Source organism: Rhea pennata, chromosome 9 (genome assembly GCF_028389875.1).
Source record: "Rhea pennata isolate bPtePen1 chromosome 9, bPtePen1.pri, whole genome shotgun sequence".
Lineage (NCBI taxonomy): Eukaryota > Metazoa > Chordata > Aves > Rheiformes > Rheidae > Rhea > Rhea pennata.
This window is the reverse complement of record NC_084671.1, coordinates 18,137,896-18,163,867: the sequence shown is the minus strand read 5'-3', so window position 1 is coordinate 18,163,867 and position 25,972 is coordinate 18,137,896. Positions and strand designations below refer to the sequence as shown.

Sequence of the window (25,972 nt, the reverse complement as noted above, 5' to 3'; positions counted from 1 at the left end):
TCTTAAATAAGAACCTCTGGGGTATCACAACATCCTTCCTCTGCCGCAGGTACTAACACTGAGTAAGTTTGAGAAGCAGTTTAATTCTTTCTGGAGTAAATTAACCTATTATTCACATAGTAGTAGTAGGGGGAAAAAAAGAAAAAAAAAAAACACAAAACGAAACCACACACACCTCCATGACAGCAGATGGAACAGCAGAGGTGAGAGGAAAAAAGAGAGAGAGAAAAAAAAAAAAAAACACACACCACAGAGCAGCAAGTTACTACTTTCTACTAGAGATTCATTAGTTTGCTTCATTAAAAACACCCAATGTAATTTCAGCAAGCATTCTTTGGCCTAAGTAAGTTCACTGGCTTCTAGTAAGCCTGTTCAAACTTGTTTTGAGATCCAGAAAAAACAAGCTTCCCTCCTCTAGAGTCTTGGCCAGCTCCTCTGCAGTCATACGAGGAATATGAGGATAGCATGCATAGGTTTACCCTTATCATGCAATAACAATGCTAATGTGTTAAAATGAAGGGGAGGGGCACAAAGCACATTTCCCCCCACCTGAAAAATATTAACTTAATAGGAAAGGGAAGGGGGGGAAATAAAAGCATGATTTACCTTCTCTTCTGAAGTAAACACTAAAAATGTCAGGTAACTTTTGCATTAAGATCTCCGCCATCTGAAGGGCTCCAACTACTATCTTAAGATCTTGACTTGACAGCATAGAGGCAATATGACTAAAACAGATAATTTGTTAAAATTATATTTATGTTTTACTTTTGCTGTTGTTTTAAAATCAAGCTAGCTCATCTTGCATATACTGCTAATATTGGCAACTGAAAGCCATCAAATTTCATTGGGCTTTTGCAAAAGTCATAAAAATAAGGGATGAAAAAAGTCCGTTTCTCATCTAAATTGCTTGTACCATGTATTTCCATAGAAATGCAGGAAGGAGAGTAGAAAGTTTTCTTCCTTGAAATTAAGTACTGTCAGAGAACTTCGTATTGCCTATTGAAAGCTACACATTTAGTTTACTTCCTACTCGCATCCTTTTGTCTAAGCCCTAAGCTTATATTACATACGGGAAGCTTCATGGGTAGAACTACACTTACCATTTGAATGCCCTGAGAATCTGTTACTGTTTGAATCTTATTATTCCAAAAGTCACCTTGCTTCCCAAGGAATTTATGGGCAAGTTTTAGAAATTAGGAAAACAAACAGTAGTGTTAGACATTACTGGCCATCTAGCTAACTTGATTTTCTAGTAAGAACCTAGACTGGTGGTACTGCAAAAAACTAAGTTGCAAGAAATTCCTGGAAAAAAGGCAACTTTAGCTTCAACAACCAAACACATACATATGAATTAAAAAGCAGAATATTTTCCTTATAAAGTGATTCAAAAAAGTAGCTGCAAATTCAAAATATGTTGCATTTCATGATTGCTAATACACTCACCTTGAAACAGCATGGTTTTTCAGGACATCCTTCAGAAGTTCAGCATCAGCAAAATAAATTATCCTAAGAATTGCTCTAAGGCACTTGTGTCTAACAGCAGGTCCAGCTGAAGAACTATATACTTCATAAAGAACACCAAATAACGTTTTGATAAAGGATTTAGCCAGCTCTGGGTCCTCCTTCATTAGCTGTGCTCGAGCATCATCCTTCTTCAGTTCTGAATGTCCACCTGTGAGAAATCATGCACCAAATCACTGCATAGTTCTCTACATCTCTGCTTTTTTAAAAGCTAAATTAGTTTACACATCAAATGAAAATACATGTTTAAGAGCTAGAAGTCAAACTGACAGGTAGGTAGTTACAAATTTTCTTTTTCATTGACAAAGTTTTATTTCTTCTGTTTTCTTACACATTTCTGTTTGTTATCAAGTAGCAGCCTACTAGCTTTCTCTCTAATCCTTATTAAGAGGATTTTGTACAGAGAAGTTTCAGAAAACACCAAGCCAAGAATCTCCTCCCCCCTCTTTCAAAATTTGTGTATTTTCAGTTCCCAGGAAGAGCTTGCACATTAAGAAGGACACATTTTAGCAGTCTGAATTTTGTTGCAGTCTTCTTCATTCAAGTAATCAGAACAGTCTGATGTTCCACAGAAACAATAAGGAACATATTCCTGCTCGCTAAGCAGACTGCTGAGCATGCTAGTGTAAGTCAGCAATAGCCAGAGAGGCCAGACATCTCTCATAAGCTGTACTTACTAGTGTTTGTATTGGCTAAAGGGTTTGGTTTTCGCTGAATGGCACGTGCTGTTCCAGTATCCTCATTTATTTGCTGCATAGAATTAAAATCAATAGTATAGACACGGCCAAGTGTAGACAGGCTTATCTCATCCTCACCAACCTGATGAGCCGCCTAAGAAAAAGAAAAAGAAAAAAAAAAAAAAAAAAAAACACTTTAAGATATTCCTAACAAATAGGAAGCCATAGGAAGATGGGGAAAGGGACAACGGGGACAGCAAGACCGACACAAATACAGTAAAAATGGTGATTAAGCATCTAACAGTTTGCCTGTTACTGAATATCAAAATTGTGCAGAATTACAGCAGCAGGTTTAAAAAACTCCTGTGTTTCATATTGGGAAGAATAATGCTGATAAACATATTTTCAAAACATCAGAAAAAGCACTCAGTTCCCTGTACAACTTCACACAGTTAAAAAAAACATCACTACACAAACATGTGGAACTACTACCTCTATTATTCGACTATCAATCCTGTTATAGGGATGCCAAAGACCCCTGTCATCTCGCCATTGCCATATTGCACCATCAGTATTTTGTGCATTTCCTTTCTTTAGCATAGTATCAACAGCAAAGATTCCTTCTTTTGGCAGACAAGGCATCAGTTCACTGGAAAAAAAACATTAAAACAGCATTTTGAAGTACACACGCTGAAGTTAATCTGATCTGAAAACTGTTTGCCTTCAATTTAGAGAATTTATGGAGTTAACATACTAGCCAGACCCAGAATCTATATAACTTACCAAATAAGAGAAGTAAGCTCATAAAGTTCTTGAGGACTTCGTGGAACAAGGTCAATTTGTTCTTGACAACTCCCATTTGAGGCTCCACAAAGGAGGAAGTGAAGCGTTTCTGCAATATCTACAAAAATCATTATTCATGAGATTGCCTGCATCAGAATATGGGCCCCATTTCGAGCCGGATGCTACAAAGAAGAGAGAGGCACTGCCCCGAACAAACAGACAGAATAAAGGACAAGAACCATCTCTTTGGACATTTTAAGAAAGGTGTTTCCAGGTCTTTTTTTGTTGTTGCTAAGAACATTAGGGTAGAAAATCTCAGTAAATACCCAAGGGTAGTAAATCTCAGTAAATACCCAAGGGCAGGGAAGAATAGTAGTGGAACATATCTGGAGTAACAAATTGAAATTTAGGAGACGAAAAGAAAGAAAGGAGTGAGAATCAAGATACTTAAACAGCACATTCACTTTCCTTTATGCTTTGTCTTAGAAGCTGTCCTTAAACTATGTTTCTCCCACCTGGCAAAAATTACAAGATGACTATTTAACTAGCATTGAAGTAATCTGTATGACTAACAGACTCAAAATCAGATGAGCACTCCAGTGACAGAGACCAGAAAAGGAGAGAGGAGGGGAAGAAGAGAAACAACTCCAGGAAAAATACTTTCACAGCAAGGTTAACTAAACTTTATATTCCCAAAGCAGCATAATAAAATATGAAAATAAAACATTATCTCTATACAATGAAGTCCACCAAGTTCCATATTGATGACAGGCACATACAAACTTAAAGAGAGGCTCCCAAGAACATGCATGAACAAATACTCACTTTGCTTCATAAGCTGCACTGCAAGTGTAGGACAATTGGAGCACATTAAGGAAAACATGCGCACCACCATGATGAACATTCCTGAGCTCAGGATAGGAGGAGTCACTACCAAAAGTTGCTGGATGTTTGTTAACAAGTCCTTGGAAGCAACCTGCTGGAGCAAGTTCTTTAAAAGAGAAAAGACAAGTTAAAAATGCTAGCCTAATTTTGAAAGATGAGCCCTTAAAAGAAAGGGAGGGAAGGAGGAAAGAAACAAAAATCCACCCTCAAAACACCCACATGCTTACCTCCTCATGCTGGAAGTTGTCCACGAGCCGGGCAAAACAGAGACAAGTGCTTTCAACGGACTTTTTATCCTATTAAAAAAAAGGAAAAGTTTCAGCTCCTAAAAAGCTCATAATGTTGGTATACACCCAAATCCACAAAAGGTACTCTGGAGACAGTTTATAATTTATTGGGCAAAATAATCCCAAATTTCAGAAATACCAATACAATGGTATTTCTGGAACCTGTGCTAAGTCACAGATTTTGACAATCTTATGCCTCAGCTGAAAGAAATGCCTGGAGAAAGGCTTGTCTCCTCTAGCAAGTCTATGCATTGTTACAGGAATTTGGGTAAAGAGATTTCTCCTGAACTACACAGGAATGCTTCCTGATTCATTTTCTGAAACAAGCATAAAAACACTGGCATCCAATGTTTCTGCAAACAGCCAGGGAGAAAAAGAACCTCCTTCCACAGAAATCTGAAATAAGCAACACCAGAGCAATCAAGTAAGAGATGAGTGAATGGGTCTCCAATATCCTTTTTGAATTCTACAGGGAGGGAGGTACAAAGCCAAAGTGACTGGAGATACCTTCACGGTTATTGTTTCATTTCAAAGTAATTCCTCATCCAAACTCTGAAGGGACCCCTGACACGATCTACAGCTTCCAGCTGAACTGCAGACTTTACATATTGCTTCAGGTTTGCTGCTGCTTCTTCAGAAGGAAAGAAACATCCCCAACCTAGATAGGCTTTAAGCAGTTTTGCCTATCAGAATCTCTCTTTTTCATCATGTCAGAGAAACCTATTCTTATCTTTAGGGTACCTGGTTATTTTATCATAAAGAGAATTGAACAATCCAACAATAAATACAAAATAGTACATCTCACTGCATTTGGATATTGCTGCAAAGTCCTGAAGCATGCAAAAACAGAACTACAGACAATGACTACGTGAACAATGCTTTTTCACATGCAATACAGCTGAGACAGTAACACCAAGACAGCAAAGACTGCTCTAAAAATAGCTCAAGTTAAAAAAAATTAATTGAAAAGAGCTAATTCAATTTATTTTTTAAATCAGAAAAATTCCACTTAAAGTTTCTTGAAGTCTTACTTTTGTGTAGGACAGCCTCTCTTCAGAGGGCAGTCAGTACCTGCTCTACTGCTATGGAGAACAGCACTCCCTACTCTTTCCAAAGCATCATCTAAAGCTGACACATTTGACTCCTGTGAAGTTGCTTCAAAGACTTAAGCAGTCTCTCAGCAAGACAACATTAGCAGAAGTAAGAATATCACACGAACAAACAAAGAGTTTCTCTGGAGACTTTCATTTGGTTTTATCCATTAAAGGAAAAAAAAACATTTTTCTTTTCTCACTTTATTGATTCTCTTTAAGAAGGATTTGCCAAACAAGCAGTATGTCCAAACCTGGACCTCTTCTGGTGCAATAGTCATTATGAGTGCTCATTTATGAGCACAGAAGCACAACAGAATAGGCAGATCTTTAGAGCCCCAGAGCTTAGAATTCAACATTTCAAATTTTCGTGTGAGAGCAGCAGCTTTCTTTCTAAGAAGCAGCACACCCTCCTCCCCCTCCCCAAAAAAGGTCAGTTCCCAAAAAACATGTAAGCTTAACTGACACTGAAAAAGCTTTACCTAGTTTAGAGTAGGGGAGAACTTTGTAACTTATTTGTTAAGAAAAAAGAACAGCAATGCTATTAGATTTCTTCTAATGGTGGGTAGCAAGTAAAGACTACAAAGTCACTATTATTCAAGTTTACATTCAAGTACATTAGTTATCCCATTTCACAACATTAACATGGGCGCCATGAATAAAGCATGTTTACAAAAACAGGGAATCTGCATGTACACCAGAATACCAAGGCTTAACAGCATAGAAACTTTAAGCTATTTACCACATGGCTCACTGTAGTGGCAAATGCAAGTGATGCACAATAACAAGATACCTGGAGGTAACCTTATACTACTTTTAGGTCAAAGTGAAGACTTACTGTTTTAGAAAAGCCTCTTACCTGGTGGGTTAACCTTTGTGTAAGCAGTGGCAAAGAATCTGCTACAAAGTGAAACTCATCAGGTGTTATACTCTGGCAGCAGTTAGCAGCAATAGCTAGTGCATTCCTCTGTGCATTTATGCTGAAGAATTCCAGATACAGCAAGCAGTCTGCCAACCCACCCTATAACAGATAAGCAGATAAACCTTTTCGTTCCCAGTACTGCCAAAATTATAAAAATTAAGAACTTTATTTTAATTCAGAGAAACTATAGATCAGACAGGTCTGACAGATATAAATGTTTTCTTCTTCTATACTTACTGCCTGCAGAATAGCTTTACTATGTCTGCGTGATAACATCTCCAGGGCTGTCAGTGCCTGCTCTGCCACATCAATGCACTGAATAACTTGCAGCTAGAATAAAACAGGAAAATTTGTAGCTTATTTGCTAAACCATTTTGAAAAAAAAAAGAAATCTTCATTAACACTAGGACAGTCAGAGTGTACTAAGACATATGCTAATGCAACTGCACTGCTACTTCTAACCTTAAACTGATGCTACTTTGGTTGCATCAGTTGTGTAGCTAGTTCAAGAGTGTGCAGTTTGTATACATTACCTTTTGGAACACCAGTCAGACAAAGTTTTCTATGATTCAAACAGCGCTTTTCAGTAAGAGGATGAACAAGGAGTAAACTCATCTTTAAAAGTTTCTCATGAACTATGCATTATCTTGTAGGCTATGGAAAAAGCCACCATTCTGAGGATAATCTTGAAGATAAAATATAAATTTAAATATATATATATACACACACATAGTTGCAATTCATTTTACCTTTTCCAAAAAGACAGGAATTGCATCCACCACTACAGCAGATGATCTGGGAAGTGCTTCCATCATGTATGTTAAGGCCCGACAAGCATGGTTCATCTATTAAATATATTGAGAGATTTAAGTTCAGATAATACACTTCTCTCCTCCAATGAATTTTTTATATACTGTAAGTCACTTACAATGTCAAAATTGTGCTCCATCTGCAGCAATGTTATCTGTTAGAAAGAAAAGTGTTATTCCTTAATTTAGCGAAGTATCAAGTTATTTGCATAAAGTACAAACATTACTGCAGCTTTTGACTAAGTATTAACTTCAGTAACGTTTTCAAGAGAGCAATTACTTATTTTTCAAGCAAAGTATGACCTCAAAACCAGACTTTTTTTAAAACATGTATTTGTTAACTATACCACTCCATTCACATAGTATTACTCAAATTACATAGTATATAGGCTGTGTGTCAGAAGAAGGTATTTAACAATTGTTTATATGCTGCAATAACATAAAAGCATGATCATGTTTTAAAAGAAATTAACCCAGGAGAAGGCTGTTACAAATTCTTCTACATATTATTCTTCTGAATCACAATTGCTACAAGAACCTCTTCCATCCAGACAGTTATATGTTTACCAAGTAGGATTTTTCATATTCTCATAAAGCCACTTCCATTATTCTCACCACAGTATCCAAAGACATACAGAAGATTACATTGAACTAAACCAAGTCACTGTATTGATTAAATCCATCACAAAGGCTACAGAATTCATCATTTTTCTGTTCTAGCAAAACATGCAGTGAGCTGCAATTTCTCCTCATTTATTTTTGGAGGGTGCTTGTTTTTTTCAATTTGCAATCCTACTTCTATTCATATTGGACTACTTACTGTAGTTTTTATTAAAATTTAAATTTGAAGTTCTTCAAAGGGGAAACTACTAACAATACACATAGTAAGGACTGTTTTATTGGTATATACCAATTCCTACCACAGTAGAAAGACTCAATGGCCAGCAGCCTCTTTTAAGGTGCAGCCTGAGGGCTCTTTAATGGGACCTCCAAGTTCCGGGTCTTTCTGTTCTAAAGAATAACTGACAACACACACAGAAACCATTGCCTGAAAACTATACAAGTGAGAAAGGAGAACAGGAACTAGTTCTACTGAAAGTATTTATGCTAGGTCAGTGCTAATAAATAGGTATCAAAAATAAACAAGTATTTCTACACAGATATACAAACACACACCCCAGCATGGCCCAGTAGCATCTGACTTATTTAGGTAAAAATAAAACAGAAATATATTTACAGATTCTAAATAGTAGGCCAGGAAATCATGTATTACTGTGCGCAAGAAAAGACATACTATTTGCTGACCCTAGAGCACAAAAGCTGTGGAAGAAAACGTAAACCAGATGCCAGGTGTGTTTTTGCCATTAAGTATCACACAGCACATTCTGTACGGTATTGAAACAGACCTCTTCTGTGTTTTTGCAGGAGCACCAGAAGTCACAATATTTTCTATATACCCATTCACATTATTAGTTCTTCTTCAATAGATGAAAGCTTATGACATTTTAAAAATTCCACATAAAAAGGAACTGTATGTTGAAAAAGAGAGGAAATAAAGAATATCTTATATATTGCTCCTCTCAATATTACCTCCAGCTACAAGCAAATGGACTAACAAATACCTCTTGAAGTTAAGAATATTTGATTTAAGCAAAATACTGATTGGAATATTATGACTTCCAAAAGATTTAATCTTTACCAAAGCTGGTACAACACTCTTGACTGGAAATCCTCCTAATGTTTCTTCATTTCCCATGACCAATAGTTGACACATTTCAATCACTGCCTGCAGTTGTTGGCTTTCATCAGTGGCTTGCAGACCTTGTAGAAGCTGTTGGGCTTTAGAACCTAGGTATTGGAGAAAGAGATATTAGAAAAAGAGATACTAGAAAACTTAAAGTTAACTGTTGTATTTCCGCCAGAATGGAAGACCAAAGATAGTTTGCTTTCCTCTGTACTTGTAGTTTCACTTCCTTCCTCTGCCACAAAAAAGGGAGAGTGGAAGGAAGGCGAAATCCCATTCTTGGCTGCCTTTTCAGTCCTGACTGGTCAGCAAGTCCATGACACTCCACTCACCATAGCCATCTTGCCAACCTATAGCAGGCGACAGAGCCCCTCTGTCATCTTTATAGAGCAAAGGCCTTCAACATATACTCCCTGGATAATTCAGCACATGGAATACCCATTAGATCTCATCATCACCTTGGCAGGCAGCACAACGAGCTGCCTTTGGCTCTTCTGGAAGCTGAAAGGACTTGGACTGGAATGTATTCATCTTATCCAGACATAATATTGATACGGTCAAACATGAGTAAAGAGCCACATTCACAATGACACAGTCTGAAAGAACCAATCTCTGCCAGACACCCAAGACACCCTGAAACTATGACCAATGTACCTTAGGAACAGGCACTCCCTAACAGTTTTAAAGCTAGCTTACACACTGACTTAAAGCTAGCAAAAAAAAAAAAACGCAAGGTAGGTCTTCTGTTAAGCAGCCCATCATGCAAAGTAAGCCCAGAAAGGAAGAGAGAAGGAAGAGGTGAAAGGGGAAGAACCCTCCCTTCCCCATCTAGATAGAAACATTAAGGCGGCAAAAACAAAATTTCTCTTCTTACAGAAGAGAAACATGTATTACTGACCAGTGGTCCACCACTACGGTGGCACAGAAATCTCCAACATATACACCATTTTAATAAGATATGTAGCTAATACAGACACTAGGATTAACTAGTGGCTGAATTCTACTAGTCTGGAAGTGGAAAGAATCAAGTTAAATTAGACAAACTTTGCTTACTAGCTCCACTTCCAATTGTCCTGTGGAAGAGCTGCGACATCCGAGGACCAAGAGGGCCAAACAGGTGAGGAGGAAGACCCCTAGCCTCTAACAGAGCTAAAAGCAAACAGAGGATAACAACCATTGTCAAAGCTTCTACGTACTTTTTCAAAAGTTTAAATTCCATGAAGCTACAATTTCAGGTTACAAAAACCTGATACTTTAGGAAAGAAGGATTAGCATTAGATTACTGCCTCTACCTAGATTTCTGAAAGCACCAAAAAAGACCATCTCTAGAGAACAAATAACTCATTTTTGTGTGCACCAGTGTATTAAGGCCCACAGGATTTAGGAAGTCACCCACAGAGTTTATGGAAGTTGTATATTTCACAAAAGAAATCTGGACTACTAAACTGATACTAGAAGTCTAGACCCAGAATACCAGAAATACTAAGCTATAGTTTCAAATCTGAACTCAAACAGTAATAAAATAGGTTAAACTTATCTTCACATTTCCAGTAAACAAAAACCAGCTTATTATGGAAACTGAGTGAGTGGCATGATTAATCTGAGAGGACACGAAAAAAGATTCACAGCTTTATTTGCTGATGAGTAGGAACAGAAGAACTTTGCTAGATATTACACTACTGTAAAAAATGTTCAAAAAAAGAAAGCCTTTCTCTACTTCAGCTAGATGGTAAGTGGTTGACTCTGATTTTTATTGCAGTAAGTCTGAACACTGCTGATCTAATTAAGAATTAATAATAAAAAATAATTTAGTTCAAAATACCTAATGTGCACCTATGCTTAATGACAACCTATAACCAAGTGAACCAGTAGTGATTTAGCACTCACTTCCACCATTTCCAGGTTAAAGATCCAGATTACCCCAAACTTATTACTTGCAAAGGACGATCTCAGAGCTCTTTGCACATAGAGGCAAAAGTCATTCAGTTGCATGACAGGCAGACTGAGTTTGTATCTGTCTGAACTCTCAAGACTTTAAGACGTGAATCTTTCTACATCCCAAGCATGAAATTGAACATTTTAAGAACATCCAGATTCTGTTTGGGCACAGCTTATTGCAACATGGGTATCAATGACAAGCCAAAAAGTATTAACCAGAAGTAGAAAGTAACAGTAGGTCTAATTCAGGCCTGAAAACTGTAAAATTCATTCCTGTAAAGACCTACTTTCACATTTGCAAGCTAGCTAACATACTTAACAGGAGCATGTTCCTAATTGCCTTCCCTCACCTCATTCTTTGGGGACGGGAGAAGCAAATGAACAATACATAAGGTATAACACTACTAAAACGAGTCTTTATATTATACCACTCCTACAGACATTATTTCCAGATTATTGCATCTTCAGTAAATTAGAAGAACTATAGTAAGCACAATATCACATTCACAGATAAACTACAGGTTTCCAGGTATATATCATAAGCAACTTGTTTGGACCCTGTAAACAGCCATAGCAACACAACAAAATTGTAAATTAATAATCGGCTTTCATACCTTGTAGTCTTCCCATCTCAGAGTCATCTGACTCACTTTCTCCAGAGGTTGTCATACCTACAGCCCCAGCAACAGAACTAGAAGCTAGAAGAAATAAAATTATGGTTACAAAGTGTTAAAGCACCTGTAAAGCTACAAAATTCTCATCAACTCTAGCATTAAGAGTGATTCTTAAGATACTTTGCACTTAATATTGCTGCAATCATACATCTGTCAATCCAATAGACCAATGTCTGTCTATTGCTATAGTCCCTTCTAAAAAGGGAAAAGGCCCTATCAAACCAAGATGATGGAAAAATATCTAGATCAGCAAATTTTCTTTCATGTATGGTTAGTACTTTTTCCAGTATTATGCTGCACTTCATTTCAGTTTACTTCAATTTATTGCAATGATGCAGTCCATTTTAAGAGCAGAACATTGAGGAACAGAATTGTTGAAAAGCTGCTTTGATCAGGACCAGATGATAAATTTAAGTACCATGTAACAATGCAACTATCTGAGGGATAAGATACTCAAGTGCAAATAAGGGTAGATTTCTTAACTCAGTGATAAATTCTTCCAGTATAGATAGGCTGCCGATTTCAGTGGAGAACTGTTAGAACTTTAAAATATTTTCCAGTAGTTACAAAATAGCTTTTAAAAGTAAATGCATGGTGTTTACTGAACAAATTGGTCTTTCTATTTAGTTAGCATGATAGTAATTTACATAGCATTAGCTGAAATTAGTTTAGTTTTCAGGCAGTCTCCAGTAAAGCAGACCTGGAAAGGAGGAAACAGATGGAGACTATGAAAAAGACATAATTCAAACCTGTATCAGATGCCCAAGAGAGCAGATTCAAATTTAAAGGTTCCTCTCAAAAGGCTTGCAAAAGCAGTACCAACTTAAAACACAGTTTTCTACCAGAACTTAAGTATTTTTACAATGCTAAGAAGTTTGTATCAGAAAACATGCAACAATGCTATAGTTTGTTATTTCTTCTTACCTGCAGCTCCCTGAGGAGCCTCATCTGTACGTGCAGCTGAAGAGTTAACTCCATCCTGGTTGTTATCCGGATCAGCCATCTTCTCTTGTCGACGAGCTTCAGCTGCTCCTCTTTTGCCCAGGCCAGAGCCTCGCCGACTAAAGATTCAAAAAACCCAGAGGTTTGAGATTATAAACTAAGATTTAATAATGACAGCCTATTCAAAAGTTACATATATTTACATAGATCATAATTACAAAGATGCACAAACCTACAAATGTGCTTTAGAATCAGTCTTCACAAAACTCTCCAATCCCCCTTTACCCTCCACCCCTGCACTATCATTGATTTGGTTGTATTAACACATTATAGTTATGTCCTTCTATAATGCCAGTCAAGACAAGGCAGTCTATTAAAATATAAAAATCAAAATGATCAACATTAAAGTAACTGTTGTTACAAGTTACATGCACATTTGATAAGTATTTTGATGACAAAGCAGTTGTCTTTCTATAAAGTTCTAGACAACTGAAAGCACAAAGAGAACCTTGAGGTTCAGCTTGGTTTTCAGTGCCAGAGCAAGTTTGAGGGTATGTGGCTTTTTAAACACTAAAACTGTTACCACTACAAAAAACACGTGCCTATAAAATAAGGCATCAAATTCAAGTGCACACTTGACAACTGAACCAGACTTCAGGAGCTTTAAGGCATGACAGAAGGATAATATATCGTGCTGAAACTACTAATCTAGTTTGCAAATAAGGAGAAGGAAAAAAAAAGTTGTTAGGCTTAGTAAATCCAACATCAAAATATATACACAAGTACTTCCTGCTTTTTATCACAGCATGCATTTACTCCCTGCTCCCCTTTAATCTACTATCTGTTTTCCCATGCAACAGATGACACATCATGTATTTAAATATTTTTAATATCAGTGGTTTGGAGGCAACTGATGACAAGCAGAGTCAGCTCAGAGATGTACACTATTGAACAGTCTCCTATATGACACAATAAAGCCCTTTTTATTTTTCAAAATAGTCAATTTTATTATTTGTAATGTGAAATAATTCAGAATTCTTTATCTCTTAGTGTTTAATCTCTCGTATCTTTAAACACTACCCCACTAAGGAAGGAATGATTTGAATTTGAGATATTAGTTAATGGCTGTTTCTTCTTCCCCACCGCCCACCTCACCCCCTGAAGTGGGGTACTTGAGGGAAGCCTGACAGTGCCAAATTCTATGCATATCCATGATGTCTGTGTACATCACAGCAACTCAGTAGGCCTGTAAAACTGCAGCTACATCTCTGGTAGCAAAGCGAAAACTAGGAATGGTTAACTTTGTACACAAAATTACAAATATCTGCTGCAGCAACCACAATTCAGTAACGTATGTTTTACCTGGTGCTAGCACAGGATCCCGTGGTCTTTTGCCGTGTGCTCCGCCGCAAACTGGGGAGCTCAGCAGGTGGTGATTCACTGCGCTTCTTTGTAGATTTTCGTAGACCTAAGTAATATGTAAAGAATTAGGAGAGTAAGTCTTTAAATACATTACAGTTCTACAAGGAAATGAAAGGCAACAACTTCTACAGAAAAACTTCGAGGAGCCAGCATCAGCTCTTTTAGACATCTTATATCGAACTGCAGCACCAGTAAGGGAAAGATTTAGATAGTTATTCTTTCATTCACTATTTTGAGATAAGTACTACTAATCTCAAAGCTGTTACTTTGACACCTTTTCCTAGCCTGTACTCTACAGCTTAGAGGTCTTTTTCATGCTAAAGAGGTACATATGGGATACAAGTTTCCTATTTCCACAAGTCAACATACAATACACCTAGGACAGAAGTGAGTTTTAGTTTTGAGTCAGAAGAAAAAAAATTTTTTTATTTCGGAGTGAACATCAAATCTGTTCTCTCCTACCCCTTTAAGTAAATCTGTGCAGAGTAAACAAGATATATTACGCTCTTCACTAGTTGAACCGTTATTCTAGCCACAGTCAGTTTGATCCACATTACTGCAGCTTATTCAAGCCTGCCTTAAATCCAAAACAAGCACCCGTCCATGAGTCAAGCACTGCTAGTGTTCAGAGATCTGTAACAGGTATTCTGTGTTCTTATTTTAACTAGATCCCTTCAGCCCTCTATTACTGTCGTAATGTCACTTTAGGCAAGTAACCAAGCATATCCTCATAACTTAAAGAAAGAGGTTCTGAAATTTTTAATTTAAAAATATTTGCACCATTGAAGACTGACATAAAGGACATTAATTAGTCTGAGTCACAAAGCCATCATTCCGATGGCATCCCCCACCACAGAACCAGGTAGGTCAAACATAAAAAGCCTGCAATACAAGATTTTTGAATGATGAGCAATCTTATTACCAGACTGAAATACCCCAAAATATAGCTGCCAAGTCAGAAGGCTGACAATTTAAGCTTGAAAAATTCAAAAACCCTATTACATTCAATTTTACATTCCAGTTCTTTGCTGCTTTTAAAACACAAACTGAACACCAGACTTATGCCTTATTATTACAACAGATGTAAATGATTTTTGAAAGCATGAGACAGTTGCATCATTCTGCCCTCTTCTGGCAGAAAAGCAGAACAAAACATTTAAGCATGCAGTAGTTTAAGCACAGTAACTATCAAACTGGCTTTTTAAAATTTTCTTACTCTAAAAAAATATTCCAACAATGCTCAGTTGCAGTACTTTGGGATGAAACAGCTATGCAGTTCTGGATTCAATATTTAACAGAAGAGGGACAGAAAGAAAAGCTAGATCAAACACAATAGTTTATTTCAGCAAGGAATACATTAACTGCATACAGCATTCAGTTCCATACAAATTAAGATTAACCCAGTATTCATGTGCTGAATATGCATCTGGCTTATTAACTCAAGAAACTCAGCAACCTTAAGAACCCAACCAACCAAGCACTGAACTGAAGAAATCCATTATTAGTTTTTAGATGGTCTATAAATACAAAAACAAAAATACTGAACACTTCAAAAACACTCCAACAGCAACAGCATTTCTACTAAATGTTTTCAAACCAACAATTCAAGTGAAAGTTGCTACAACGGAAACAGGCGACAGCTCCAGCTCTATTCAGGCACAGCAAGTCTCTGCCTTACAGAGTGGGCGATGATAAGGATTACAGGGAGACATAAGACAAAGAACAGTTTGAAATAGTGGCAGCAAGATGCCGTACTATGGCTATCTAAGCCTCTCAAGTACTGGAAAGGCACAGATACAACAAAATTCTCCTCATAGCTGGTTATGCTTTTCCATATAAAATGCATACTTTAACTAACACTTCAATTATAGAACAATACTACTCCACAGACAAAATATATTTACCAGTCCAGATGTTCATGTAAATACCAATTATGCTCTTCCATAAAACAGTACAGTAAAGTTCTAGAAGTGAGATATACTTTTGCTTTAAATTTGAAAGAAAAAAGAAATCACTGTTGCAATAGAGCTCACTGGAAGGTGTGTGCACATGTGCACACAAATTCTTTATGTAAACATGCCACTGTTTCAAATCCATGGGTAGTTGGTTTCACACAGTCAAACCTGACAAATCTAAGCATTACATTAGTTATCAGCTAAGTAACAGACAGGTCAGTGAGACACTTCTATTTTAAGTAAAATAAAATAGATTTAGCTTAAATTAAAGTAGGATTTAAGCTAAAGGCAAAATATACCACAAGACAGCCGAGCTAGCTTAACATCTTACTAATGTTTAAAAGCATGGTTCTGTCACTCCCACTCTACTACCCTCAGCCTGACCTGAATGTATTAAATTATTTGAGCTTTCTCCTTAAACTGAGTTACCTCAGTAAGAGTTAGAGCACCTAAGGAGTTACCACAGCTCATCCATCAAGTAGTAACTTAAAAGATGTCTCAGCTTAAACACCTAGAAGATCGAGGTAATTTTCTCCTCCTACCAGCTGAGAGCTTTTGACTCATCAGATCTCTTTGTTTCTCTTCTCCCAAGTCTGCATTACTCTACCTCTGATAGACCTACCAGGGCACGTATGTGCTTCCACCTCCATCTATTCATTTCAAAAACTAAAAAGGAAGTGATGAAAGATTCTTTTTCAGAGCTTGCTGCCTTCCTGCTGTTCAGAGATACTCTCTGCCCTTAAAGTTTGTTTAAAAAGCCTTCTTAAGTCAATCTTACCACCTGCACCTTTTGCAAATCCTTTGACTCTTTCCAGTGACATAAGAGCCAGGCTGCTAAATTCTTCAGTATAGAACTGAGCCTTCTTCCCTTCCCTCACACTGCTGTCAAAGTTCATTCTTCACCTTAATATACTGCCAGTGTGGACTCCTTACTGGGCATCAGTCCTGTGCTTCTGGAAATTGTGGGAAGAAAACAGCCCTACCCTGAGCTGATAAATAAAACAACCTGTGTTCAGGGAGATGGGACTAAAGATGACCTGTGACTGACAAAGGAAAGCACCAGTCACAGTGCCATACCTACACAGACAGCAAGGGCTTTTTGAGGAATTAGTCTGATATTCTTCGAAGTCACTTACTCAGCACTGCTTCTGTAATACAGAGCTATCATTAAGAGATGGGTTTCAAAGGGCTAGAAGCCAGGAATAGAGCTGGACTTTCAATAAACTGAAAGCAAATTGGTTAAAGCAAGTAATACTCAACCATTGCAAAACATTTAGATATAAAATTCAGAATTAGAGTAGAGCTATAGGTTTCCTTATTTATGGTAAGCAGATATATTGCTTATGCTCTGACATCATCCTATTTTCATGCCAAACACGCATGTTAATGAATCTGAAGACGACCCAAACAGACTAAACCAGTGCAGCCTAACAGAAATCAAAATTAAGAAGTCCTAAGAACATCTTTATATTTCAGTGTGTTTACTGGTCATCATTTCTTCAAAAGGCATTTTTGCTGTATGAAAGAAGTTAGTTCCACTTGCAGCTGTGCTGCATTTGCTTACTTTAACAGTATGAGTGTATTACCCAAGTCAAAACAAGGTTAGTCTGACTAACAAACCATAATACCAACAGCCCTTTTGTTCACAGTTCAGAAAAGATCAGAGGTTTACTTGTTAGGACTGGAAATTTAGACTTCAGCCTGCCTCCTGTGCTTAGGTGCTTTCCTCCTGAAGTAAAAAGAGTGGGGTGAAAACAGGAAGGGGCAAAATCACCTTCTGTCATTCTAATAGTCCACTAGTCCCCTCTCTCCCCTCTCCCTCCATCCCACTATCAACCCAGACATCCCCAGCTCCATTAGAGCCCCATACAGCCTATCACCACAGTTCAAGCCCTGATCTCCAGCACTGTCATTTTATTTACTCAAACCACCACACCACAGCTCTAAGTCTTTGACCATCACATGTAGAGCACCCTTCACTATAGCACATCCCAGGCACCAAAACCCTAGAAAAACCAATTCAGAACTATGTTCAGACTCTTTTCTCCCTCATCCCTCCCAAGCCTCTTGGAACACGTTATACACTACATTTACACTCCATGTTCACCTTCTTAGCTTTCCAGTACATTCGAACAACTCAAAAAACCTTCCCAAGCGTCAGGCTGAGGCTTCTCGATCACCAACAGCAACCCTAACAGTCACCCTGCTCTCAGCATTGCCTCAACCATCGTTGCCAGCTTCCTCCTGCTTAAAGACTACAGAAACACTACACAAGAAACATATGGAGATTTCCTTAATAACATAGACATAATTAGGCTTGTTTTTATGTTGTCACATAAACAGTGAGTTGACCTGATTTGCAACATTTAAGAAGGTACTATAAAATATAGTGCCAGAAAGGGATATGAAAATATAGCCAAATCAAGAGACAGGAAAACAGAATTTACTCCTCTTCCTTCCTCCTCCCCTCCCCCAAGTATTTAGCTATAAAAAGAGGTAGGAAAAGAAAAAAACAACAAAAAAAATCTTCAGTTTAGTCTCATTTTAATTCTTCCAATAAATTTACAAGCCTTTATTTGATATCAATGCTCAGTTACCCCCCAAGATTAGACTATTGTGCAGCTGAAAACTTCAAGAGTCTCGATGGCTGTACTCAATATTCATTATTTCTCTAATGAGGACAGGAGCAAAGAACTTCAGAGTATTCTCCTCCAGTACATGAAACCTCCTACACAGCTCCTGTTTCTCCTCATTCCCCTCTTCTGTGGAATAAGCCACCTCACCTCTTCTAGCTTTTATTCAAAGATCCTAACTGCCAATTCATAATAATTCTCAATGAAAAATCACCTGCTTCTATTCCCTTAGCCACAAAAGGTGTTAGCATCACACAAAAAAATAAGTTTGACCTTATCCTTCCTTCCTTAACTACCTTGGTGATTTCTTATTTCTGAGTAATTTTGAGAAATAGCTAGAAAATACTAAAATTGTATTTTCTTAAAATTTTCAAAGCACTCAATATTAGTCCCAATATTATTTTCAGTTACCAAAGTTGTATGACAGACAAGATGATATTTTTTTAAAAAAGGATCAAGTATCACCGATGCTATTAGGTTAACTTTTTCTGTGATCTACAACAAAATGAAGAGGTATTAGACATTTTAGACTTCTGAATATCACCTGTTAGTACTACTTCTCATCCAACTACTATGCCATCTAGAGGAAACAACCTTTTTTACCTCCAAGTCCAGAATGTTTGTTAGCATCCTCTGTGCCTCTTCTCAGTGATTTTTTTATGTATATATACACATACCTATACTCCCTACTTGCTTGGTTTTGTGTCATACTTTAATGTCTTAGTTCAACCTAGTTTTGTATTTTTGCATAAGTTGACTTTCAGGTCACTAAAAAACTAAAGCGAGTCAAGTTAGCTTCTCAGTACGCCTCTTGCAGAGATAATTTAGGCTTGTATTCTTAATTTAGGCTTGTTTTTCAATTGACTGACACCCCCCACCCATTAGATTTACTTTGGAATCCCATTGTGCTATTCTGCCCTTCTCACTCCTTGCTAGCAGATGTGAACTGCCACAGAAGCTACTTTCTGCCTTCACCTACTCATAGTTCACCTGTCAGAACAAATTCTACTCCTCCCTGTTGCTCTTCTCCATTGTCAAAGTCATCCATAACTCAGGGACAGTCTTAGCTAAGAACTTGTTGGTCAGCCCTGATCTGGCCCAGTTCCTCCCCCCTCACATCATGCTGTACCCATTCAGAGCTCCTCCTCAGGAATCCACCACCCATCCAGTTTTGAACCATGAAAGCATATAAGATAAAGCCTCGATATGCAGAGAGCAACTCCTCTCCACTTCTCTAATCCCTTCCTTCCTCAATCATATTAGGTCATCCTAGAACCAATACTCCAGTCATGCAAATTGTCCAGAACAAGCCTGTTAGGTCAATTAAATCTATTTTGATTACACAGGAAAACATCAAGTTCCTCTTGTTTATTTCACATATTTCCTGCATTAGTATTAGCTATAAACATGCCCCAGTTGGGGCAAGCTACTCATGATCATGCCCAAGTACAGGAACAACAGCAAGCAGATTAGGACTCAAACTTCTTAAAGCAAGTTTTAGAGAATACATGCTATAAATCATTCAGTACACAAAGGCAGTATAGTGCATTCTTCAAAACTGTGAGTTTAGACAAATAATCAAGGGAACAGTGCTACAAGCATATCTACACGCTAATGAGCACAAGCTCTACCTGGAAACACCTTTAATGAGAATGTCCAAGCAGGGTACATCCTATTTTAACTCAGCACCAGAGAGAGGACATGTTTTATAATAACAATTAAAATGACAAAATGACACTAAACCTCTAGGCACTGCAGCACTAGTTTTAGAAGATAACTGCTCCTCAATTAACATCAGAGGTCTTAAGCACACTAAAGAAAAGAGGTAGAAAAGCAGGCCTGAAACAAGAACTCATATATTTCTACTTGTGTTTCAGCATCCACAGCTCCTGCTTTGGAACAGAAAATTGAAGAGAACAGTTTATAAAAGGAAAACAAAAAACCCTGAGAAGATTAATATAATCAAAAGGGGGATTTAAAATATATTTCCCCATCACAATAGCATCCAAGTATATTACATATTTTATTACAAAAATTCGTATGTGAGCTAGAGAAGCAATTTACATCTTTAAGTACAGACTACGCACTTAAGTCACTTCCTTCAGCTTTGTAGTTTCATTCATAGCTTTACATAAAGGCTCAGTAGAACACACACTAAAAGTTACCTTAACCCCTAAGAAAACACCATGAAACCCCAAAACAATGCAAGTATTTGTTTAGAAGTTATCATTTTCAGACACACATGCTTATTCTTCCGCAAAAGCAAGTGAATATCTAACTTACTAGCTAGTTTCGCCTGTAGTCCTGAAGGTCCAGGTTTTGATGTCTCCGACTTGGAAGAGCCTGGTAGAGACAGTTTTGTTTTAGGCAGGCTAACTTTCGGGCTGAAGCGAGCAGCCCAGTCAAATTTTGAAGAGCCACCTGTTTTACTCTGTTCTTTATCCCTGCTACTCCTTCTTGGACTAGGACTGGATGCAGAACGGGAACGTCTAGCCTTATTCTGGTCCTTTCCCTGTTTTACTCTGGCACCCTGAGGAACAGTGGAGGAAGCAGAGGCAACAGCAGAAGAGGAGGAGGATGTGGAAGCTGAAGAAGAAGAATCAGTGATGGTGCTACACCCAGCTTTGGCTGAGGTCACCGATTTTGAAGCCAGCTTGGAGGGTTTTGCTGACCTCTCTTCAACGCCAGTTGATTCAGCTGCTGAAGCACTCTTTATACAAGATGGGCTCTCTGTCCTTTTCCTTTTCTGACTTCGGGAGCTACCAGCAGCTCCACCCTTCCTGGCGTGAGCCTTGCTCGTTGATGGCAATTGTGCACACTTCGGCTGTTCTTGGTCTAAGTGTCTCTTCTTAGATTTAGTATGTGGCTTGCTAGTTTCCAAGGAAGTTTCAGCGTGCTGAAGTGCTTTGGATTTTTTAGCAGAGCTAGGAGAATTGGTCCTGCTGTAATCTGGACTAGCACTGCGTTTAACTCCTCGAGAATTGTCTTTCTTAGGCACTTGCCCCGTTTTTTGCTTTTCTGAAGTATTGACTCTTTCTGGATCTTCTTGTTGTGGTATTATAACAGCAGATGAACTACAGCCTCTGCAGAGATAAGCAGACACAGCATTAGCATTAAACTCAAGAAACTTGATGCTATTGCTACATTTTTGCAAGATAAATGTGAGCACTTTCTCAGTAAGGGAAACTGCAGACAACAAATCCTGTCCACTATTACGTTTACACCAAAAGGAGAAAAAACATGCTTGTATGAGAACACTCATATTGCAGATTTCAGACAAAACAAAAAAATCCAACACTTTGCTAGCATGAAAACTGTAACAGTAGCAAAATAAAAGCACAATATATTGCTCTTAAAAAAAAAAAAAAAAGAAAGAAAGATGATGGTATGACTTGGATATATTTTATTACTTTCCATTCCAGACACATAGAGCTGCTTAAAATAACAAGGCCAAAAAAAAAAAAAAAAAAAAAAAAAGCAAACGTCAGGTCATGAAAATATTAAATGTTTAAGAATACAAGCTCCACAAGAGAGCAAGTAGTATTCAGTAATGCATAACTAGTCATAACTGGATTCTAGTTCAAAGAGAGCTTTAATTTTTTTTTTTTTTAATAAATGAAAGTCTTATCAATCTTATCTCTTACGTCGAAATGAAGGTAATTTATCACGCACAAAAAGGGCAAAATTCTCCTCTACATGATAGAAGATTGTTCCAGGGTGTAAGTTGCAGAGACGCATAAAGAGCAGATAAAACATGACCAAGATGATTACCCTGAATGCAGGTATATTTTAGATTACAGGTTGCAATTAATACAAGATACCGCTCAGAACTACCTGGCCAATCTTCCTCCAACATGCAGGGGGCAAGAGAGAAACTAAATATTCCAGGACTAGTTATGCAGAATTCATTCCCTCCCCACCACTGAGGGAATGTTCTTAGTTGGTGAATTACAAGTATAATGCATGGAAAAAAAAAAAAAAAAAAAAAAAAGTGAAACACAAATACATCCACTGAATGCTACACCTAAATAGTTAAAAAAAAAAATTAGTCATACATTTTATAAGAACTCTGTATAACTAGATACATTACATACAGTTGTGAAGTGCAGATAACGCTTGTTAAAATATGAATATGAAGCACAATTACCTTTTAGAAAAGTGTCCCTTGGACTGCTCAGTAGTAGTATTAGACTGCACTTTGGGTGTCTTTGAAATAGATTTTCTACTCTCAGGAGGGCTATGTGCCTTATGTTTTGCCTGCCCTAAATGTGACCTGTCAGCAGAAAGTCAAAACAGAAAGCTATCAGGATTCTGAGATACAGATACAAACCTATAGGTGGAATTTATTTGGACTGTTTAAAAATATTATTTTAAGTAAAGCTTCAAGTTTTTCCACAATAACCCCTTATGTTAAGGCAATATTTCAAAAGAATCACTTAGTTTTGTTATAAATCACTACTAATGTAACTAATTTTAAAGCACACTATTTTTTACTCATTTTAAGTCAAACATTTTCTCATATCTGAATTGCAGATGAATTCACGTTATTTTGTTGTGCAAGCCTACTAAATTAATCACTTTGGCATTAAATGTTTCCTAGCACAATATTAGAACACCTGTCAAAGACAACTTAAAAAGAGATATACATTCATCAACCTCAAGATTCCATGCATTAAGACTTCATCAAATTAAGTGTTCACAATTTGGTCTCTTGGCATTCCCATTTAAGCGTTTGATTCTTCTTAAACTGAAGAGCAAACACTTCCACTCTGTGGGGAGGCTCAACCTTGTCAGATACTTTAAGTCTGCAACTCCACCAGTTCAATAGGCTGATAGCTGTTTAGAAATGCTGAAGCAAGAGGAATGCAGAAATGCATGCTACTGCTGAAGGTAGTCAGATGAGACAGGAAACCTGCGATGTTAGAGAAAGTAATGAGTTTCACATAGATAAACTACAAGAGTTGTTCAAGAAGCTTTCAGCTGCATACAAAAAGTGGTTTACTGTATGAGCCGTGACTGGAGGACAAAAGGAAACACACTACTACACTATAAATAAACACGAAGTTACATATTCACATATCTATTCATTCCATATCTATTTTCAAAATCGATAGATACTATCATCTGCAAGACTCAAAAGACATAGCTCATCAGCATTTAAAACAGCATAGTACAAACACTTGCTGGGACAAGAAACATCACTTGAGCTTCCCTGGATAAACTATTGACTCAGTTGTAACTATGAGAACTTTATAGCTCACATATCCTACCCATGCAGAATGTTTGGGCACAACCAGCCTTTATGAAACCTCATGCAAGTTATCCTAGTATTAATGCTGGAAAAAGCAATGTTTTGAAGGGTTTTTTTTTTTTTTTAAGAGAGATTATTGATTATTTTCAAAGAATCAGTGCTTATATGCCATTAATTTAGGATATCTAGTCCTTTGAGTTGACCTATGCAAATATCTGATTCACAACCCAGGTAGGTAAGGACTGCCAGTCCTCACAGTAACTGTAGTGTCTTATTCCAACCTGTGACTCCGAACATCCAAAAGTTTAGGTCAAAAGAGCAAGTAGAAGGGGTTAAAGAGCTCCACAAGTTTTCTGGTAACTTTTTCTAGCAAAACATCAGTGTTCTAGAAGCAAAGGCAGAGCTAAGACTGCTATTCACCAAAAGTTTCCCCAAGCTCTTAAGGATTCCAATGCTAACTAAGTAGAGCTTAGTAGGAAAAAAAGACAAAAAGGGAAAAAAAAAAAAAAAAAAAGAAAAAGAGTGCACAAGCAAGGGCACAGTTCTAAATAGCTCCATGATAATCTACCTATTGAGTAGAAATAGCCAAAATCTGAGTAATATTAGCATGCTTTCCTTGGTAATCTTCCTTCCTAAGTTTACTCCCAAAGCATTCTCATTTAGTCAGTTATTCAAGAAGAAATACATACAGCTAGACAGCACATACTCAGAACACATTCTTTGGCTTATCTTTCTCAGAACACAATACTCTGAAAAGATTAAATTAAACTGCATCTTCTCCACACCACAACCATTTATCTTTATTCCTCATGCTAGAGAGACTATCTTTACTATCAAAATCAAATCAAATAAATGCAATCATTAAAATTTAAGCTCACAACAACATACTCCATCAAAGTAAGCTTGGGAATGGTTCCTCTAATCCTGACTGTTTAGACTATTATTTTTTCCAACAAAATATTATAGTGTAAAATTTAATTTTCTTCTTGAAAATGATTTTATTATAGAGTAACAGAAGTTATCACATAAAAACCATTTTCCTGACAATCGTAAATTATGTAAGCTAACTGATCAGCATTCACTTATTCTGAAGTATATTCTAAAAAGTTAGTTTTTCTTTAAGGTTTGTGTTTTAATTAGAGCTGGATACAGCCTCATGCTTTAAGTACTCACAGAGCACAGATAATTAAAGATCTTTTCAAGTAAAAAATGGCAGAAGTAATATACCAAAGCATCAAGCATTTAGATCACACGCTGAAGATTTTCAGCTTGTTCCAGCCTTTTCCCCTCCACTTTAAACCCTTTCCTTTGGGTTCTTACAAATTCTGCAAGCATAATATTGCACCAATGTCCACTCTATGTACATAAATAAAGCTACAACCATACCTGTAGGGTAGGAATGTGGAATTATGTATTGTGTAAACTACCTGCGTTTAGTTTATTCTCTTTATTTATCAAACCATCAGCAGCAATTGCACTTACAACCAGAGTAGAAAGGTTACAGTGGAAACATTAACAAATGGAGAGTCAAAACAAGAGGGTTTTTTTTTTTTTCATTTGTTTGTTTGGGTCTACTGTGCTCACTTCTCATTCTATGAGCTTAATCATTCATCTTGCTCACATGTGTGGCAAGTAGCAGGTACACTAGGCAACAGCAACTGCACATGCAGTAGCATAGCAGTTAAACAAAAGGAGCAAGACATTCACTCCCCTCCTCTAAGATTTACATGATGTCAGTCTGGAGAGTTTACAGGACACGGTTGAAGGAACTATGCTCCAATTAACAAATATCATTGCCCCAGGCTGTATTAAGGCTGCAACAACTTGCTTATAAAGTCTTGTTAAGAGTTAACTTGCCCATAAAGTCAGTTAAAATAGGTCTGAGGAGCTAGAAACAAAAATAAGGTCTGGAAAAAATAAATGCTATGAAAACTACAAGGGCAGTTGGAAGATTAATTCCTGCTGAAGACTAAAAGCCATCCATGCTTTTGCCCTTAATTCAAGGCTTTTAGCTGTCAGTTATCCAGTTATCCAGTTACAAGCTCTCTATACTCTTCAGCTAACATATCATTCATCCAGGGGCTGCATTTGAACAAATATTCCAGCAACAAGTACTTTGAGAAACAGAGTTTCTCACTAATGATAAGGAATGAAGATGTAAGTATTTACTTATGTTTGTCTATTTACATTGAGAGGTAGAGGTCCAGGAAGACTGACAGCTTACTACACCTTCAAGTGGTGTTTTCACAACTTGAGACAACAATTTTACAACCCACAAAGGCTTCGCTCCACTAGTCACAGCTATCCACTAATAAGCATTTAAATTCACAGGTAGACACTCAGTTTGAAGTAACACACTTTACTAGACCCACCATTTTGCAGTCTTTATATAAGCAGTCTTTGGGAAACTGCCAGCCTTTAGACTTTCCTAGCAGAAC

The 25,972-nt window shown here is 37.3% G+C and overlaps 1 protein-coding gene across 13 annotated transcripts in view; it reads right to left on the bottom strand.

Annotated features, from left to right (window-relative positions):
• Window positions 1-25,972, bottom strand: part of TRIP12 (thyroid hormone receptor interactor 12) — an 80,682-nt gene that overhangs the window by 23,621 nt on the left and 31,089 nt on the right. For 8 of the 13 annotated variants that reach the window (XM_062583201.1, XM_062583208.1, XM_062583205.1 and 5 more), the window contains exons 3-20: window positions 22,431-22,556; window positions 20,567-21,366; window positions 13,636-13,741; window positions 12,256-12,392; window positions 11,272-11,355; window positions 9,773-9,868; window positions 8,675-8,823; window positions 7,095-7,130; window positions 6,916-7,011; window positions 6,404-6,496; window positions 6,104-6,265; window positions 4,094-4,162; window positions 3,807-3,972; window positions 2,982-3,099; window positions 2,691-2,847; window positions 2,199-2,352; window positions 1,444-1,672; window positions 607-725 (exon numbers count right to left, since the gene is read on the bottom strand). In XM_062583201.1, the coding sequence (XP_062439185.1) occupies window positions 607-725; window positions 1,444-1,672; window positions 2,199-2,352; window positions 2,691-2,847; window positions 2,982-3,099; window positions 3,807-3,972; window positions 4,094-4,162; window positions 6,104-6,265; window positions 6,404-6,496; window positions 6,916-7,011; window positions 7,095-7,130; window positions 8,675-8,823; window positions 9,773-9,868; window positions 11,272-11,355; window positions 12,256-12,392; window positions 13,636-13,741; window positions 20,567-21,366; window positions 22,431-22,556 (2,897 nt within the window). Of the gene's footprint in view, window positions 1-606; window positions 726-1,443; window positions 1,673-2,198; window positions 2,353-2,690; window positions 2,848-2,981; window positions 3,100-3,806; window positions 3,973-4,093; window positions 4,163-6,103; window positions 6,266-6,403; window positions 6,497-6,915; window positions 7,012-7,094; window positions 7,131-8,674; window positions 8,824-9,772; window positions 9,869-11,271; window positions 11,356-12,255; window positions 12,393-13,635; window positions 13,742-20,566; window positions 21,367-22,430; window positions 22,557-25,972 lie in introns of those variants that run through there. The other 5 variants (XM_062583209.1, XM_062583210.1, XM_062583206.1 and 2 more) reach the window with 4 other exon arrangements.